This window comes from Microchirus variegatus (assembly GCF_963457635.1).
Source record: "Microchirus variegatus genome assembly, chromosome: 17".
NCBI classification, from domain to species: Eukaryota; Metazoa; Chordata; class Actinopteri; order Pleuronectiformes; family Soleidae; genus Microchirus; species Microchirus variegatus.
The window spans coordinates 21,227,680-21,247,173 of NC_139818.1; the positions used below are offsets into that span (position 1 = coordinate 21,227,680).

General features: G+C 41.7%; 1 protein-coding gene across 1 annotated transcript in view; it reads left to right on the forward strand.

The window, feature by feature from the left end:
* Nucleotides 1–5,031: 5,031 nt before the first annotated feature.
* Nucleotides 5,032–19,494, forward strand: part of rab26 (RAB26, member RAS oncogene family) — a gene marked incomplete at both ends in the record, with an annotated part of 91,349 nt that continues 76,886 nt past the window's right edge. The window contains 2 exons of the mRNA XM_083903753.1: nt 5,032–5,232; nt 8,068–8,178. Coding sequence (XP_083759879.1) covers nt 5,032–5,232; nt 8,068–8,178 — 312 coding nt within the window. The remainder of the gene's footprint in view (nt 5,233–8,067; nt 8,179–19,494) is intronic.

A 19,494-nucleotide genomic window follows, 5' to 3' on the forward strand; every position in this document is an offset into this window, starting at 1 on the left:
ATCAATGAGTGAGTTCTACCCCAAACGACCTAGGAGTTATGCTCATGAGAAGCATGCATGCTAAATGATTGGTAACAGAAGGGTCAAGTATAGTAAATGTCATATACTTTAAGACTTTTACTGAAGTAATATTACAAAAGGTGACAAGTTTTAAGTAATTTATCCACCATCTTACCTACCTACCTATCTACCGATCCACCATCTTACCTACCTACCTGCTAATTTACCTACCTATCCACCATCTTACCTACCTACCATCTTAACTACCTACCTGCTTATTTACCTACCTATCCACCACCTTACCTACCTATCCACCATCCTACCTACCTACCTACCCACCTACCTATTATCTTACCTACCTACCCACCTACCTATTATCTTACCTACCTACCTACCCATTATCTTACCTGACTACCTACCCACCCACTATCTTACCTACCTACCTACCTACCTACCTACCTACCTACCTACCTACCTACCTACCTACCTACCTACCTACCTACCTACCTACCTACCTACCTACCTACCTACCTACCTACCTACCCACCCACTAGCTTACCTACCTACCTACCTACCTACCTACCTACCTACCTACCTACCTACCTACCTACCTACCTACCTACCTACCTACCTACCTACCTACCAACCTACCTACCTACCTACCTACCTACCTACCTGCTTATTTACCTACCTATCCACCACCTTACCTACCTATCCACCATCTAACCTACCTACCCACCCATTATCTTACCTACCTACCTTACCTACCTACCTACCTACCTACCTACCTACCTACCTAACTACCATCTTAACTACCTACCTGCTTATTTACCTACCTATCCACCATCTTACATACATACCTATCTACCTGTCCACCATCTTACCTACCTACCTACCTACCTACCTATCCACCATCTTACATACCTACCTATCCACCATCTTACATACCTACCTATCTACCTATCCACTGTCTTACTTGCCTACCTATCTACCTATCCACCATCTTACCTGCCTATCCACTGTCTTACTTGCCTACCTACCTATCCACCATCTTACATACCTACCTATCTACCTATCCACTGTCTTACTTGCCTACCTACCTATCCACCATCTTACATACCTACCTATCTACCTATCCACTGTCTTACTTGCCTACCTACCTATCCACCATCTTACATACCTACCTATCTTCCTATCCACTGTCTTACTTGCCTACCTACCTGCCTACCTACCTATCCACCATCTTACCTACCTATCTACTTAGCTACCTATCCAACATCTTACCTATCTACCAAAGTAATTTTCAGGTAAGATAACTCAAGTTATCCCTTTTTAGACACTTTAATCAAAACTGCACATACCCTGGTTTATAGGAGCACCAGAGGAAACTCGTGTACCACCGGTGGTCGGTTCTTACAGTATATCTTGTATTTGACAACAAAGACAACGAAGCGGCCAAAGATCTTAGAGATTGGACGATGTAAATAGTCGCGTGTCGGTTTGCGGAGGATGAAGGTTTTTCCTGTCGTCCGCAGCTCGTTGGTTTGTTTGACAGTGCGACGCTTTCACAGCATGGCTGTTTTTAATAAGTCTCCCGAATCAAACTGGATCTGTATCTGCGTCCTGTTTGCTGGACTTTGATCGTGAAGTTACGGATCGCTCATGACGGACCAGTTTTGTGCTGCGATTGCATAATAACAGGCAGAGATGTGGGCAGTTGGAACAAAAAGGAGCAAGAAAACGAAAGCTTTCAAAGATCCATCAATGAAGAAGGATGAGCGTTGAATAGCGACGTCCTAGAGCACTGAAAACCTGGTGGGTGTCGAGGTTTGGACTGAAAAAGACGGGCAAAAAGGTCAACTCATGATGTGTTCGTGGTTACGTCAAAGAGTGTGTAAGTAGTGAGTCATGTGGTGAGTTCAGGGACCTGGTTATTGTGAAGTGTTCTGCTGTTTCTGCAGCTGATGAACACTCATCACTCATTCACTGGTCATTTTATTAGGTATACGGTGAAGCTTTTACTGCTTCAAGGATCAAAGTGTAGTAGTAGTTCAAAAGTCTTCTACAGTCCTTGGTTGCAGCGAGTGAGTTACTGTAGGACTTTATATATCAACATGAACCAGTCTGGGAATTCAACTCTGACCTCTGGAATCAACAAGGTCTTTTCCCTGTAGGTCATCGTGTTCAAAGTCATCGAAATCACCTGCGGGTGTACCTAATAAAGTGGTGTTTCTGCTATTCAGACATTTACTTACTTACACACTGTTAGCACAGACGTCAGGAGCAACTCATGGTTAAATGCCTTGCTCATGGACACATCATCTTGAGTACTCAAAAGAGGACCGATTGATTGACGATGATGCCGTTTCCCCCCCTATTTTTCTTGAATGTGCATTCAGGGTAACCCGTGGAAAGGAATTGGGCTTGTAGCTGTAAGGTTGCTGACTCAATTCCAGGACGTGTTTAGGGCTGAGGGTTGTGTTTCCGTTACCGTTGTTGCTACTAGCAGGTGTGTCCGCTGAAGGTTGTTTTGCGAATGAGCTGCAATTCTCGTAAAGTCAAGTCTCGCTTCGTCCCGTTTTTCTTGCTAAATCTCATCCCGCGAGACTTGCACTTTGCGTTAGCATTTTGCGTTTTCCATGGTTTTTAGAAGCGCGACCTCTATCGCCGCTACTGCTCTGACGTGAACTAGTCACGTTCCAGTTCCTACGTCATGCCCTGTGACGGAAATGCGGAAAGCAAAAATGACATGAAAAATTCTTATTTTACCATCGTTGTTTTCAAACTACCAGCAAAAGCCGATCACGTTCACACCACTTCTCACTTTAATTTGGGCTTTTATTTTGACAGGCAGTGTGATCGAGAATGAAGTGTTTCCATCCTTTCCTCTGCTACAGTGCAGCCCGTGTCCATCTGTCGCCGGTGAGATTATTTTCTGCTTCTGAGCTGCTGTGAATAAAAAGAATAAAGCTTTATGTAAATCTCACTCCTGCAGGTGACACTTAGGGAACAATAAATAAAAAAAAAGTCAATGATTCCTCGAGTCCCACATTTGAAAAGCAGGTCTGCTGCGCTCGTGTCCCACAGGCGACCAGAAGGAGGTGTACTGTATGATGGTGGTGGTGCTCACTATTTGGCAATCGTGGAGCATCCTTGGATATGAGAAGGAGTCTGTGGAGGAAAATGCCAAAATATGTGCACCGAGCTGCACCTGTAACAGAAACAACAAGTGTGACTGTGCATCTCAGAGCAGCTTAAAGCTCCAGTATGTAACTTCAGGCGAGTAAACACTACTCGTGTCTGTGTATTTCCAGATTTTTTTTTTTTCTTAAAAAGAATGACTCTAGCTCCATATTCCAACCATATTCCCTTTCAACATCCGTTTCAGGATCTCGTTGCCTCGCTTGATTCGGAGAACCAGGGTTACCTTTCTTAACCTAAAGGTTACTCGCAAAGTGTTTTGGGCCTCGGCCGCCGTGTCACCACAGACACGAAAACAAAGCATTTATATTGTGGAACAGAGAGGGAGCTAATTTATCAATGGTTTGAATATAATGGACATTTGTATGAATTGACAAGTTACATACTACTGCTTTAACTAAGTCTTCCCAAAGACCACATTTTTGAGGCACTAAACGTTAGAGAAAACTGCCGTAAATTGGTATGTAAATCAGTATTGGCAAGAATTTTCATAAAATAAGTGGAATGCGTTCAAAAATTGTGCAAAATGACTCAGTAGCACCCCCAAAGGTGAAACCTGGTAGGACAAAGTCGAAACTAAGTTGCACCAAATTTCACAAAACTCGGTGGGAACATGAGACAGCCCACGACGAACAAAAAACTCTATTGAGACCATGACCTCAACTCAACAGGAAGTCAACCATTTTGAATCTGATGGCGTCCATCTTGGTGATAATCGTAAACGAACAAACTCGTCTGAGCATGCTAATTGTACAACTTTTTTTTTTTTTTTTTTTTAAACGCGTCAAAAATGAAAACTTATCAAAAAGGTCCCACAGACACAAAGGGGCGTGGCCATGCCAACCATCAGAATTTTCACAAATTTCAACCACGAAACAGGAAGTGGTCTATAACTTTGCCATATATTGAGCGATCTGCTCAAAACTTCACACGTGACACGAGAGACCGACCCGGAACACGTCTACGAACGTGAACTACACCGAACAGGAAGTAAGCCATTTCGAATTTAGCCGTCGCTTTGCCACGAAACAGGAAGTGGTCTGTAACTTTGCCGTCCATTGACCGATCTGCTCAAAACTTCCAATGTGATACAAGAGAGTCATGGACAAAGTGAAGGACATAGCGCCACCTACTTGGCGGCATGGCAGCTTCGGCTGGCACAATGTTGCTTGCAGCTTTAATTTGAATTGTAGATTAATTTATGCCATATTTGGAACACACAAACACTGTTTAACATCACAGGATGTTTTTGTTTCATAAAAGCGACCAAAGTGGCTGTTTTCCTGAAAATAACAGATTATTTGTACCATTTTAACGATCAGAGATGTTTCACGGTGCCAGCGAGTCGATTTACTTTGAAAATATCATTTAGACTCATCTTTTTCTGACGCTCACAAGAATATTTGCTCATATATTTCTGGTTTATAGTTCATTTTTTTTCCCCCCTCACACGCGCACCTTAACGAGCGTGTGCCACCCGTGCGCTCCCAACACCACAACACCGGAGAGGGAGGGTGAGAGAGAGAGAGAGAGGGAGAGAGAGCGAGAGAGAGAGAGGTGTTTACATTGTGAACCAGACCTCATATTTCTCCAGCTGCACCAGCGGAACAACAGCTGCTCCGCTTCTTTGCCACTTTGAATCCGCGAATCCGTTTTACGCACAGTCATGGTTTTTACGCACAGGTGAACTTCTCTCTTCTCTCTCTCGTCGCTGCTCCAACTCGTCAAGTAAAGTAAGCAAGGAATCACACCTCGCTCCTTATCCCCTCCTCCTCTTCCTCCTTCATCCTCTTTCCTGGTTGCCCGGAGGTGAACAGGTTATCGGAGACCATGTCCAGGAAGAAGGCAGTCAAAGCCAAAGGAGGCTCCAAGAGCCCCAAGGCGTCGCCGAGCAGCAGCGGCGGCAGCGGCAGCAGCGGCGGGAGGACGGGGAAGGGTCTGGCCGCCGCTGCCGCTCCGTCCTCCGGACTGGTTTATCCCAGCAGACCGTCCATCAGCAACAGCGGAGAGTTTTACGACATCGCCTTCAAGGTGAGATCAGTGTGTGTGTGTGTGTGTGTGTGTGTGTGTGTGTGTGTGTGTGAGCCTGTTTCTAATGAAGCAATCAGTCAATGAGCTCCAGTCAAACCGGTAAGAACACACAGGAGACAATTTGTCTTGTATTTATTTGATTACAATTTAGACTATTCTTGTTTATTTTCAGTGCGTTAAAGACAGATATTTTTGTGGTTAGAGACTCAAGCATGATGGAAAATGGAATCAGTTGCTCAACCATAACCAGTTGATGCCTGAAAACCTTAACCACAACCTCAAAGCTATGAGCTCTAAACTCAACCAGCTCCACAGAAATGAGATATTGTCTCATTAGGAGCAAGTTTTGGTCTCCATGAGGACTTACTGGTCCTGACGAGGGTCAGTGTTGAGGCCAGAAAAGGTAACAAACACACACACACACAAATACACGTGTTTTCAAGGGAACAAGTGTGATGTGAACCAGTTAAAGTGCTACTGTAGTCTGTCTTCCTCACAGTCTGATGTGCTGTGTGTTCAGAGATCATCTTCTTGTTATTTCAAACCATTCTCTGACTCGAGAACTCTACTGCTTTCTGGGTATTTGTTCTTTTTTCTTGGCACTGTGTTCACTTGTAAACGCAAAAAAATAAAAAAAAATGCTTGAAAATCACTAGTAAATCAGCAGACTTGCAACATTTAAAGTCTCTCCTTAGACAACAGGTGTACCTAATAATGTGGCGGGCAAACACCCACCCCAAATGAACGCAGAGTGTTCATTTCACGACTGTAAAAACACTTGGCCAGTGTTGACTTTAGTTGTGTTTGGATAAGAGATGCGACAGGTGTGTGTGTGTGCGTGTGTGTGTGTTGTCGTTAACGGGCACATATTGAGCGTACACTGCACGAGTACTGCACAGTCGTTGTGTTATTGCACTCCACTTCTGTCTGTTGTGTTGTCATCGCTTCAAAACCATTACAATGGTGTTAGTCATTAGAAAAAAGCTCATTTTAACACTCTCTCATTAAACTACCCGTGTGTGTGGATGAAAATCAGCCATCGGCTATTTTTGCGTACTGCACCTTTAATTTGAACAAAATACATGGTCTATTTCATTAATGTCAGAAAGTTAAAAATTTGACTTGTTTTGGCACAAACGGGCTTCCATAAGTGAGCGTGTGCAGCAGCAGCAGCAGCAGCAGCAGCAGCTGTAAAGTGTCATATATAATATCGACCATGTGATATAATGTGATTTAGAGTCGGTGTCGGACACTGCGCTCTTCAGGGAATACTTTAAATTCCACTTTTATTTCCCCTCCTTTAGGACACACACACACACAGACGCACACACACACATTCTTGTACTTGCTGCATACTGAGGACCAGCATTTCCACTTTATAAATCAACACAATTACAAATATCTACTTCATGAACGACCTCTACAAAGAACTACTGGTTGCAGTACCATAAAATGTCTGCAGGTGGAGCCCCAGAGCAGAAAGGGCTGGAACAAAACAAAAAAAAAAAAATTTGACCAAAAATTTTTGGTTCAAAATTTGACAAAAACATCATGCTATACTGTCGTTCAAAATTTGAAAAAAAAATTTGACCCAAAATTTTTGGCCCAAAATTTGAAAAAAAACGTCATACTATACTATGTCGTTCAAAATTTGAAAAAAAAAATTGGACCCAAAATGTTTGGTCCAAAATTTGAAAAAAAACGTCATACTATACTATGTCGACCAAAATTTGAAAAAATCTTTGACAAAAAATTTTTGGTCCAAAATTTGACAAAAAAATTTTGGTCCAAAATTTGACAAAAACATTTTTTTTTTTTACAAATTGAGTATAGCATGTTAAGGCCACATTATACTTCTCCGACTGCGTATGCGTTATCCGTCTGCGTCACCACGGAGACGCCTCGAGCATTTATACTTCTGCTATACTTCGGTGACGGACACTCGCTGCAATTTCCCGCCCGATCAGTAGGGGTCGCTGCGCAAGGTTGTTGTGCTTCTGGCTACAGTGAGCAATGGCGTCCGAGAAAGAAAGAGAGAGAAAGACTGTTGTTGTTGAAAAAGTGGCCGTTTCTCACTTTTCTGTGTCACGGAACGCAGTTTTAAGATAATTTGAGGCGAGAAATTGGCCATTTAGAGTCTAAACATGTGCTGTGTGTGTTAAGATATGACGTATTTATAGTTCGGCAGCGGCGTTATCGGCGGGGATCAGCTCCGCCTCTGTCAGGACGCCCGGAGCGCACTGAGAGCCGGCACAGAGCAGCTTAGCTCAGCCTGTCCTGAGGACCAATCGCAGCTATTGCCGTCTCCGTTGTCCCTTGACGGAGTGACGGACACTTAAAAAATATTTCGTGCAGACGGAGACGACGCAGAGGCTCTTCGACAGTCTCTGCGTCGACGCAGAGTCTCTACGTAGCCTACGCAGAGCACTTTACGCAGAAGTATAAATTGGGCTTTATAGCAACCTAAGGAAGTGATTTCAATGAAAACAAAGTGAGGACCGGCCAAAATGTCCTCACTTTGTAAAAATGACCTCACTTTGTTGGTTAAAAACCCTCATTGGTCCTTAGTATGCCGCAAGTACACACACACACACACACACACACACACACACACACACACACACACACACACACACACACACACACACACACACACACGGGTCCATACACTCAATCAGGATATTGTTTGAGATTTCATTACGTTTGATTCTCCTCTTGGGTCTTTTTTTAAAAATGCTGTGTTGTTCACTCGAGCTCAGGAGTTAGGAAAACATAAAAGGGAAGCACTGAGTGTGTGTTTGTGTGTGTGTGTGTGTGTGTGTGTTTGTGTGTCAGGTGATGCTGGTGGGGGACTCAGGTGTGGGGAAAACCTGTCTGCTGGTTCGCTTCAAAGACGGAGCCTTTCTCGCCGGGAGCTTCATCTCAACTGTGGGCATCGACTTCAGGGTGAGTACACGCCGGTGCTGCCGGATTATGGGATTAATCCATTATTTAGGTCAAAATTTAATATCACGGTTATTTCAAGTATTTACGGATTGACACAAATTGTATTTTTTGCACTTAAAAAGTGTCTTTGAACATGACATTTAGAATTTTCCTTAAATTGTAACGATGAATCTTCACTTGCACTTTAACTTCGGGGATTCCACTGAGTGTGTGTGTGTGTGTGTGTGTGTGTTCTAATTTAGCTGGATAACAAGTGGGACAATAAAAGTGCTGTTTTCCGAATAAAAGCACCCATTTTTAATCATTTTTTATTCAGAATATTTTGTTTTTGTAACTCTTTTTGGGCCATAATCGTGATTTAAGCTCACCTACTACACACAAACACACACCAGGCCTTAACCCGGGACAAAATGCCTCCTTAAAGATAGGTTTGTACATTTTTGGACCTCGTAAATATATAAATTCATGCATACACAGACACACAGACTTGTTTTTATATCTTAGTGAGGACACATCATAGATGTAATGCATTTCCAAGTCCCTTACCTTCATCTTAACCATCCTAACTAAGTGTGTACCCTTAACCCTAACACTAACCTAAACCCAATTCTAACCCTAACCCTAAAATATGTCCCCACAAGGTGAAAATATCCTCACAAAAAAAAGTTTTTTTTTTAAATTTTATACACACACAGCCCAGCTATTCATCAAAAGTCATCACAAAATTACTTTAAAAACAACCAAACCTATTTTCCAGTGCTACCATCTGGCTGATTGGCCTTCTTTGGCATGTATTTCCAGTCTTTGGGCAAAGTTTCTGGTCTGGAGCTCATTTTCACTTTGTGCAATTTAAGAAGATAAAAAGTCATCCCTGACTTCATGCTGTTATTGTACCCGATTCGTCGCCTGCGTTGTCGCCAAGTGGGAGCGGGTTCTGAATATGAGCTTTTAAATCCACTAATTTCATCTAAATTGACCAAATCGGTATCATGTGCTATTGATAAATACTTGAAACTAGTGATTTAGGTCATTAAGTGTCCACTAATGTTATAAATCAAGTCGAAATAAGATTTGTTTTCCCATAGATTTCCATTCAACCCTGCAGATTTGCCTCCTAGTGGCTATTCAACATATTGTCACTTCCTATATGGCTTCAGGAAGAACCTGTACATCTACATCCAGACCCGTTTTATGGTCTACGATTGTCATATATCAGTTGGGCAAACTGCTGCGGCTGTGAAAACGACTGTACAACCGTGTACAATAACGCTGACAAACGACCGTAGAGTACAGGAATACAATCGCAAACGGTGGTAAAGTAGACAACAGTCTTTTGTCAGCGTCTCTGCCGCTGAAACCAAATGGCTCGTTATCACCGTTATAAATAAAGAGAATAAGAATCCTCGTCAACGTCCCCCCCCCCAACAAAAACTTGGAGAAGCCGCCGGATCAAAAAGAAACTTCACCAAACTCCTGAGTGACATTTTAAATATCGCCTCATTAAATTTACTGCACTCGGCAGCTTTTTTTGTTTTGTTTTGCGCCCTCATTAACACGTCTGCTCTGTGGAAGTGACAGAGTGAGCGGATAATCACCACCAGATGATTTATTACTCGTTTCACGACTGCTATTTGTCAGCCTTTTTTTTTTTTTTGTCCTTTTCTGTGATTATTGTTATCACTCACATTAGCGACACAAACGCATTTGCACGACTGTACGAGAACTTGTTGATTGTTTTTGTCCTGAACTCGTCCCACAAGGTGAACCTGACCACATGTTGTCGACATGTCTCCTTAGACCATGGGTATCAAACTCTGGCCCGCCGTGTAATTCATTTGGCCCTTGAGCCAATATCAAATTAACATTAGAGCTGGCCTGCCGGTATTATACAGCAGCACCGCCGCTGTAACACCGCATTCACCGCTAATACTACAAATCCCATAATGCTCTGCTGTTGTTTTGTATTCATTGTTATTTTATTTTCAAATTTATTAGCTTGTGGAAAAAGTTAATGTTGATATTTACCTCAGAAGGCTGGAAATAGAAAAGAGGCATTCAATTTTTTATTTAAATTTTATTTAATATGCCATTGATGTTTTTTCGTTTGTTTTTTGAAAGTTGATTTTGCACTTTTAAGTTATATAAGCGTTGCTTGTTCCATATTCATTGTTAAAGCAAATCAGTGTAGCAAACGGAGCAATAATTAACGTTTTATTCATGCACTTTCTCTTGCTACTTCAAGGCTTGAATGTTTGATTCATTCATTATTGTTATTTTATTTTCAAATGTATTATTAGCCTGTGGAAAAAGTTTATTTTGATATTTACCTCAGAAGGCTGCAAATAGAAAAGAGGCATTCAATTTTTATCCATCCATTATCTACCGCTTATCCTGTATTTAGGGTGCATTCAATTTTTATTTAAATTTTATTTGATATGCCATTGATATTTTTTAATTATTATAATTATTATTTGAAACTCGATTTTGCATGTCACTTTAAAGTTATATAAGCCTTGCTTGTTCAATATTCAATGCAAAACTTGTTTGGGTCCCTATTAAAAGGTTAATTTGTTCAACCTTGGCCCGCGGCTTTGTTCAGTTTTAAATTTTGGCCCACTCTGTATTTGAGTTTGACACCCCTGCCTTAGACCCTTTTCCACTGCAGGAACTCAGGAATCTCATTTCCCCTGGGATTTGGAAAACTCTAAGCATGTTTCCACCAAAGGTCACAGCTTTCCCTTGACCCCAAACTTTCAGGCACTCTTACCAGGAAGTCTAAAGGGGGCGGGGCTGTGTGGTGAAGAACACTGATTGGTGGAACACATTTTGCTTGGATTTATTTTGATTCTATGGCTGTAGAACTGTCCAAAAAAATATTAACTATTGAGTTCCTTTTTTTCCAAGATAACTTTCACTTTCAATATCTAGCAGCGTTTCAACCGTTCAGGAATTACGGTACTGAGAAGCTGACGTCACAAACGTGTGACGCGCTGGCGAATCTCGTCCGTGATTGGACGGTCGATCCGCGGAAGTCCTGAGGTTCTACAGTAATGACATGAAAGTATATGGTTACTTAAAAAATATGGAGCAAAAGAAATGGACGTAGAACAAGTGGACGGACAGTGAGGTCCAGGCTCTTGCGAGCGTAGCTTTCCAGGAACTTTGAGGTGCGGCGGAAACGCAAACTTCACAGATTACCGGGGAATTATTTTCCCCAGGTAAATAAGTTCCTGGGAACAAAAGTTCCTGGTAATTATTGGTGGGAAAAGGGGCTTCTTTCCCCCCCAGATTTTAACATTTCTTTGCAGCATAGGCAGTTGTTACCAATACTTGAATTGCCACCTTTCCGCTGAAGGGTAGTTCTTGTGTAACTGTTGAGTGGAACGGCCTCCAGGAGGCGCCATCTATCTCTGAATTGGTCTCTTGAGTTCACATTTCCAACGTTAACTTAACAACATAGCCTTTTTAAAACCTTCACAGATTAATCACAGAACAAGCGAGTTCTGGAGAAGCCAACAAATAATGCAGACACTATTAATACATGTTTAATCTGTTAAATTGATAACATGGTAAATCATCAATATCCCAAGTTTCCCAAGTCTTTTGGAGGCGGAGACTAGTTTTATCTTGCACGACTTGATATACAATATATTATGCTGTAATAATGCAATAATATTGTGCTGTTATCAATCATTAACAACAAAAATACGTCGCCAGCTTTGACCCAATTTAGCTCCACTCTTTAAAGTTATAGTCTGATATTTTGGGAAAAATGTGCTTAAATGAGAAACTGCTTAATCATTTCTGAGGCTTGTGATGATAAATATATTTTTCTCTTTTCCATGTTTAGCCTCCTGCTTTAAATAAAAGCACTCGTTTGTGTTCAAATGTCAGAGCTGTTATCTACGAGGACACACGGATAAACCGGGTTCTCTTAAAAACAAAAATCATGGCTTTATGACCACAAGGCAACATTTGCCCGAAGCTTAGTGACTGTTTTAAATTTCTTCGACACTGTTCATGCATATTTGAGTGGAAGCCATTAATAATCGACGCGGTGCTGCGAAAAAGGCCTGTCACGGCTTTTGTTGTGTGCCTCGTTTTCATGGTGGAAAAAACGTATTAAAAGAGGTGAATTGTTCATTTGGGTCACAAAAAACCACTGTTCGTTTTATATATTTGTTGCTTCTAGATGGAGGGTAGAGCTGCAGAGTTCAGCTATTATTATTATTATTAAAGTGATTATGTCTGTAAGACTTATTCATTCAGTTTGTCCTGTGCAGAAAGATTGGTAGGTAGATGGGTAAGTTGGTAGGTAGGTAAGAAGGTGTTTTGGTAGATTGGTAGGTAGGTAGATGGGTAAGCAGGTGGGTAGGTAGGTAGGTAGATGGGTAAGCAGGTGGGTAGGTAGGTAGTTAAAATGGTGTGTAGGTCGGTAGGTAGGAGGGTTGGTAGGTAGATGGGTAGGTGGACAAGTTGGTAGGCAGGTAGTTAAGTAGGTTGTTCGGTGGGTAGGTAGGTAAGACGTTGGGTTGGTAGGTAGGTAAGTTGGTGTTTTGGTAGATTGGTAGGTAGGTAGATGGGTAAGCAGGTGGGTAGGTAGGTAGGTAGTTAAAATGGTGTAGATCGGGAGTGGGAGGGTAGGTAGGTAGTTAAAATGGTGTGTAGGTCGGTAGGTAGATGGGTAGGTGGACAAGTTGGTAGGTAGGTAGGTAGTTAAGTAGATGGTTTGGTAAATGGGTAGGTAGGTAAAACAGTGGGTTTGTAGGTAGGTAAGAAGGTGTTATAGGTAAGTTGGTCAGTAGGTAGGTAGATGGGTGGGTAGGTAAGAAGGTGGTTTGGTAGATTGGTAAGCAGGTGGGTAGGTAAGTAGTTAGGTAGATGGGTAGTTAAAATGGTGTGTGGGTATGTAGGTAGGAGGGTTGGTAGGTAGATGGGTAAGACAGTTGGTTGGTAGGTTGTTAGGTAGGTAGGTAAGCTGTTGGTTTGGCTGATAGATGGGTATGTAGGTAGGTAGGTAGGTAGGAGAGGTAGGTAGGTAGTTAAAATGGTGTAGATCGGTAGTTAGGAGGGTAGATAGGTGGGCAAGTTGGTAGGTAGGTGGGTTGGTAGGTAGTTAAAATAGTGTGTAGGTCGTTAAGTTGATGGTAGGTGGACAAGTTGGTAGGTAGGTAGTTAAGTAGGTGGTTTGGTAGGTAAATGGGTAGGTAGGTAAAACAGTGGGTTGGTAGGTAGGTAAGAAGGTGGTTTGGTAGATTGGTAGAAGGGTAAGCAGGTGAGTAGGTAAGTAGTTAGGTAGATGGGTAGTTAAAATGGTGTGTGGGTATGTAGGTAGGAGGGTTGGTGGGTAGATGGGTAAGACAGTTGGTTGGTAGGTTGTTAGGTAGGTAGGTAAGCTGTTGGTTTGGCTGATAGATGGGTAAGCAGGTCAGCAGGTAAGCGGGTCAGCAAGTGGTTTGGTAGTGAGGCAGGTAGGTAAGTAGGAGGGTTTGTAGGTATGTAAACAGGTGTGTTGGTAGGTTTGTAGGTAAGTTAGTGTGTAAGTAGAGGTGCTGTTTGTATGAGAAGCTAAATCACGTCACTGTGAAATAAAAACTTTTAATCTGTTCCGATATTAGCCGAACTCTCTACCAGAGATAATCACATCTCTGTGCTGGATGTGATGTTTGTCACTGTGGAAAAAAAAAAACCCACTTAGATGTGATGCAGCTCTGAAAGTCTAGGAAACTAAAAATGTTGTATTTTTGAGTGCATTTCTATTAGAACGGACGGCTCCGTTTTCAGCCGTCCTCAGTCAGAATCGCTAAGCAGTGTGACCTTCCACATGTGAGATAAGGACAAATATTGGAGAGTCCGTAAAAAAGAGACAGGAAAAAAAAAGGATGCAACCTTCAATACTTCCAGTCTTTTCTTGCTTTGTGCTGTTTATATTTTTCTTGACACAAAGGAACATCGAGTCAAATCAAACTTCAAACGCTGCCTCTTGTCTCTTTTCAACTCCGCTCCGCTCCGTCTTTTCCCGGGGAGAAACAAAACAGCGAGATTTGTTGATGAGATCTGTCTGTTTCTGCAGTGGAGGCTTGGCAGAAAGTGTTTACTGCCAGTGTGTGAGTATGTGTGTGTGTGTGTGTGTGCGCGCATGTCAGAATATGTGTGTAATCTATCATATCCACAGTCTCGCAGTGGATATGATCACCGTCTCTTCAAAGTGATGCAGCACACAGCGTTGCAGCCGTTAATCATTGAACTATAGCTGCTGCGCGCGCTAACACAAGTGTGTGTGCGTGTGTGTGTGTTCTTGTACTTGCGGCATACTGAGGACCAGTGATGGTTTTTAGCCAACAAAGTGAGGTCATTTTTACAAAGTGAGGACATTTTGCCCGTCACTTCCTTAGGTTGTAAACATGCTATATTCAATTTCCTCAATTTGGTACAAAAAAAAAACATTTTCCAGCCCTGGTGTTTCACACCACGGCTCCACCTGCCGGCATTTTATGGTACTGCACCCAGTAGATTTTTTTTAATAGAAGTAGATATTTGTAATTGTGTTGATTTCAGCAACCCGGTCCTCAGTATGTAGCAAGTACAATAATGTGTGTGTGTGTGTGTGTGTGTGTGTGTTGTGAAAGTGGCAACAACCTGCCAGAGCATGACAGTCACGTTGACCACACTCATGCCCTTTACAGCTAATTGCCATGTGACGGTGGTTTGCAGTCGACCACCAGCAACTACCTCTGAGGGGGAACATCTGTAGGAAAACATCTGGTTAGAGACACATTTATATCATTACTTTAGCCTTTTTACTTTGGCTTCATGTGTATTTCTTTCTCGTAACGTTCAATACAATTGTGATTCATTTTTATCAAAGATATCTCCTGGAAATGTCTACGTTTACTCATTCAAAATAACACTAGAGACTGTATCCGATATTCACAGATTAGCACGTCCGTGATCAATAACAATTAAACGAAAACGTCGTTGAAATGCATGCGAAACACATGTTGAATCGTAGCAACGTAGACGACAAGCTTACAACGTCGTTTTTCATCAAAAATATCAGTCTTTCGAGCTGGGGAAACTACATTGATCTCTATGTGCAGAGAGCAGGGACCGTCTACAAAGTGCTACACCTGAAAAACATATTCAATAACTTCAAAAAAAAAATGCTTTTTACTGTACGGTGAAGTACTTTACAATTATTACTGATAAATATTCACAAATAAATATAAAAAGCAATTTTTTTTTTTTTCAAACTGAGCAGTGTGGTACGTCCTGCGGGAGACATTTAAAGTTTACAGAAAGTTTGATGACGATACACTGTATCATGGTGAAGTTTTTGGGGGCGTTGAGCTTTGTAGACGGTCCCTGCGCTCTGGTATCTGCTATCTGTTTTTTTTTTTTTTCATTTGTCATCTTATTTTGAAAATCAAATGAACGAATGATACACAGGTTAATTTCAACTGTTTATTTTGGACACTGGTACACGGTGGATAATGGAAAATGGATGGTTTTCCCTACACAAACATAAAAGGATATTATAAATCCACATCTGACTAATAGTCATTTTCAAAATACATCATTAATGCATAACATCTCAGCTTGATTATTGTATTCTCTGTATGTGGTCTTAGAGTAGTCGGCATTAGCCGCTCTGGAAACGCTCAGTTAAAAATCCCCTCTTCTGCAAAACACGGCAGCTTCATTTAACGTCTCGTATTATATCAGTTTATTAGTGTATCGAGTGATTAATAAGGTTTTCAGAGGCAGCGCAGGTTTTACCCGCCGTCTCCGTCCAAACGTCCCACACACACACACACACACACACCTCCTGGTGAAACCACTCGGCGTTTGAATCCGAGAGGCTGCAGCGAAACGCGGAGTTAGCGAGAGTCGCACTCGCTTCGTACGAGTGGGAAGCAACGGTGTTAATTTTAGATTTTTTGGCGACTGTTGATGTGAGAGAGAGAGAGAGAGAGAGAGCGAACGCTACTGTTCCTGCCCACGGCCTCACTAATTAAATCAGTAACATTTTTTTGTGTGTGTTCACACTCTTGCTCTGACTTAGTCTCCCGATCGACAGACTATAATCGTTCAGCCGAAGACGGATGACGATCGTTGTCCCTCAGCAGCTCCATCCTTGGGGACGCGTCAGTTATGTTGTTCTTTGCTTTTTTTTGGTCCCCTTCCTGTGAATCTTAATCAGTCTTTAGACGGCTGGAAAAACCTAATGATTTAAAGGAAGAAGAAGAAGAAAATCTGATCTCTCTGCTCAACTGTTGGCTTTGGACGCGCTGGACAGCACGAGTTGTCATAGTAACGATGTACAGGTAACACCAGAGTGTTTACTGTCCACAATATGAGAATATGGTGACAGGCAAAGTCTGCAGTACACACACACAGGGACACACACTCACTCATTCACACACACACGTAGAGATTCACACTCACTCATTCACACACATACAGGTTCACACAGACTTATTCACACTCATACAGATTCACACTCACTCATTCACACACACACAGATTCACACTCACTCATTCACACACAAACAGGTTCACACACATACAGGTTCACACTGAATTATTCACACTCGTATACAGATTAACACTCATTTACACATACACACAGATTCACACTCACTCATTCACACACTTTCACACTCACTCATTTACACATACATACAGATTCACACTCACTCATACACACAGATTCACACTCACCTATTGACACACATTCACACTCACTTATTCACACATACAGATTCACACTCACTCATTCACACAGATTCACACTCACTCATTTACACATACATACAGATTCACACTCACTCATACACACAGATTCACACTCACCTATTGACTCACACTCACTTATTCACACATAGAGATTTACACTCACTCATTCACACACATACAGATTCACACTCACTCTTTCACACACTTTCACACTCACTCATTTACACATACATACAGATTCACACTCACTCACACACATACATATTCACACTCACCTATTGACACACATTCACACTCACTTATTCACACATACATACAGATTCACACTCACTCATACACACATACATATTCACACTCACCCATTCACACTCACATATTGACACACATTCAAACTCACTTATTCACACATACATACAGATTCACACTCACTCATTCACACACATACAGGTTCACACTGACTTATTCACACTCATATACAGACTCAAACTCACTCATTCACACAGATTCACACTCACTCATTCACACTCACTTGTTCACACGTATTGACACTCACTCATTCACACAGTTTCACATTCACTCATTCACACATATTGACACTCACTCATTCACACACACATACAGATTCAAACTTACTCATTCACACACGTACAGATTCACGCTCACTCATTCACATACACATTCACACTCACTCATTCACACAAATACAGATTCACACTCACTCTGAGGTGCTGAGGTTACATCCCTTGGAAGTTGAATGATTATGGGGAAAATGATTAGAAATTCAGGAAATAAATTTAATTTAATTTCTTTTATTTGTCAGGTTTGCAAAAGAAGGTGAAACATTTAGTTTAAAACCAAGCTTTTTGTCCACCCTGGGCACCTTTTTGTGCAGCTAAATAACACCATCGATTATGACATGATGTGAGGACGCCGTTACTCCTGCATCTGTACATTTACGCACATATATTTCTTAAAATCTCATATAAACTTTAGCTAACGTTCAGGTGTCTCTCGCCCACGGCAGAAATCATGTCAGTCTACACAGAGTTACGTAAACCGCCAGTCATTATGTCGAGAGTGCAGAGAGAGAGAGAGAGAGAGAGAGAGAGAGAGAGACGCCCCACAGTCACGAGTGACTCATCCTGCAAATAAACCTGATACACAATGAGTTGTTGATGCGTACGTGTGCGTATGTGCGTACGTGTGCACGTAGTATCTTTAGACGATTGACTTTTGTAGCTGACGTCAACAAAATATATGCTTTGAAAACAATTTCCAAGTCGATCACAACAGCGACAGATACAATTATGTATTGTGCAAAGTCAAAATGAAGATATTGCAATAAAAAAGGTATATTTCAATACGAGAGACCTTATGTGTGTCATCATGATGACATTATTATCAAACTGCACCATTACAATAACTTATTTGGGGTTTATGCTGCACATAATTCCAATTGTGGATATTGACGATTGATCACCAAATAAATGGTGGACCATATGGAGGAAGCTTGAGATTTTTTGTGCCGTTTTTTCGCCCCCACTTTTTAAATGTATCTTTTCAATTTAAGCTCTGTATAATAAGAAAATAAAAACTTTCGACTCTGCACAAACCGAGAAAAATTAGATCAGATCTCTCCGAGTCACGTGATCCGCTCCCCACGTGCTGATGCGCTTCGGTGTTCATGAATAAATAACATAAATGATGATGCTAATAAGCCTCAGCAGCATGAAAACAATGCCAGGATCACAACACGCGTTCTCTGCTCTCTTATATAATATAATATAATCTGTCATTTCTATGGACTTTTTCCAGACGTGGATTTTTTACCCTTTCGCGTCACGTGACTCCTCAAGTGCATGTTGTGTTCCCAGGAGACTGTTGTTATGGACCTGTAACCATGGCAACGAAGGAAAAACAACAAATGTGTGGAAAATTGGGTGGATGATGACATATTTATTTATTTATTCCAAGCTTTGTGGTTGACGGAGGTCTTTTGGACGTGGTCTAAATGACTCGAAAGACTCGGTGCGATTTAAAAATTTGGAAGCGTTCCAGTTCAATCACACGCTGCCATTGAAGGCTCTGCTGAACACGGCTCCACTGGAGCAAGTCAAGTGTCAATCTGGGCACAACACAACACAACACAACGGTGTCACCATCACGACTGGTTTCTTTCCCCGAGGTGGTGGGGAAAATAAATGGCACATTGTTAGTATTGTTGGTGAGAATAAATGGGAGATTTATATCTTCTTTTTTCTCAGAATTCGACGATTGAGTGAAAGATGAACGAACGAAACGGCGACCTGTGCTACACAGCTGTTGGCAACACAGTTCATTGCTAAAATGTGAACTAGACAAACCTTAGACATGAAAGTCAACATTTTAGTGATATTTTTTGTCTACATATGTTGCCTGAAAGTTCACCTACATGCCCGTATATAACCTTAGAAATCAAAATCAATATGAACGCTATTGAGGTTTAAAGGTTGCCATATAATCCCTTAGGATAGGGTAGGATAGTAGAGCAGAGGGCCCCCCTGAGCCCTTTAGCCCGGTTCTGCTAACTTCAACTGC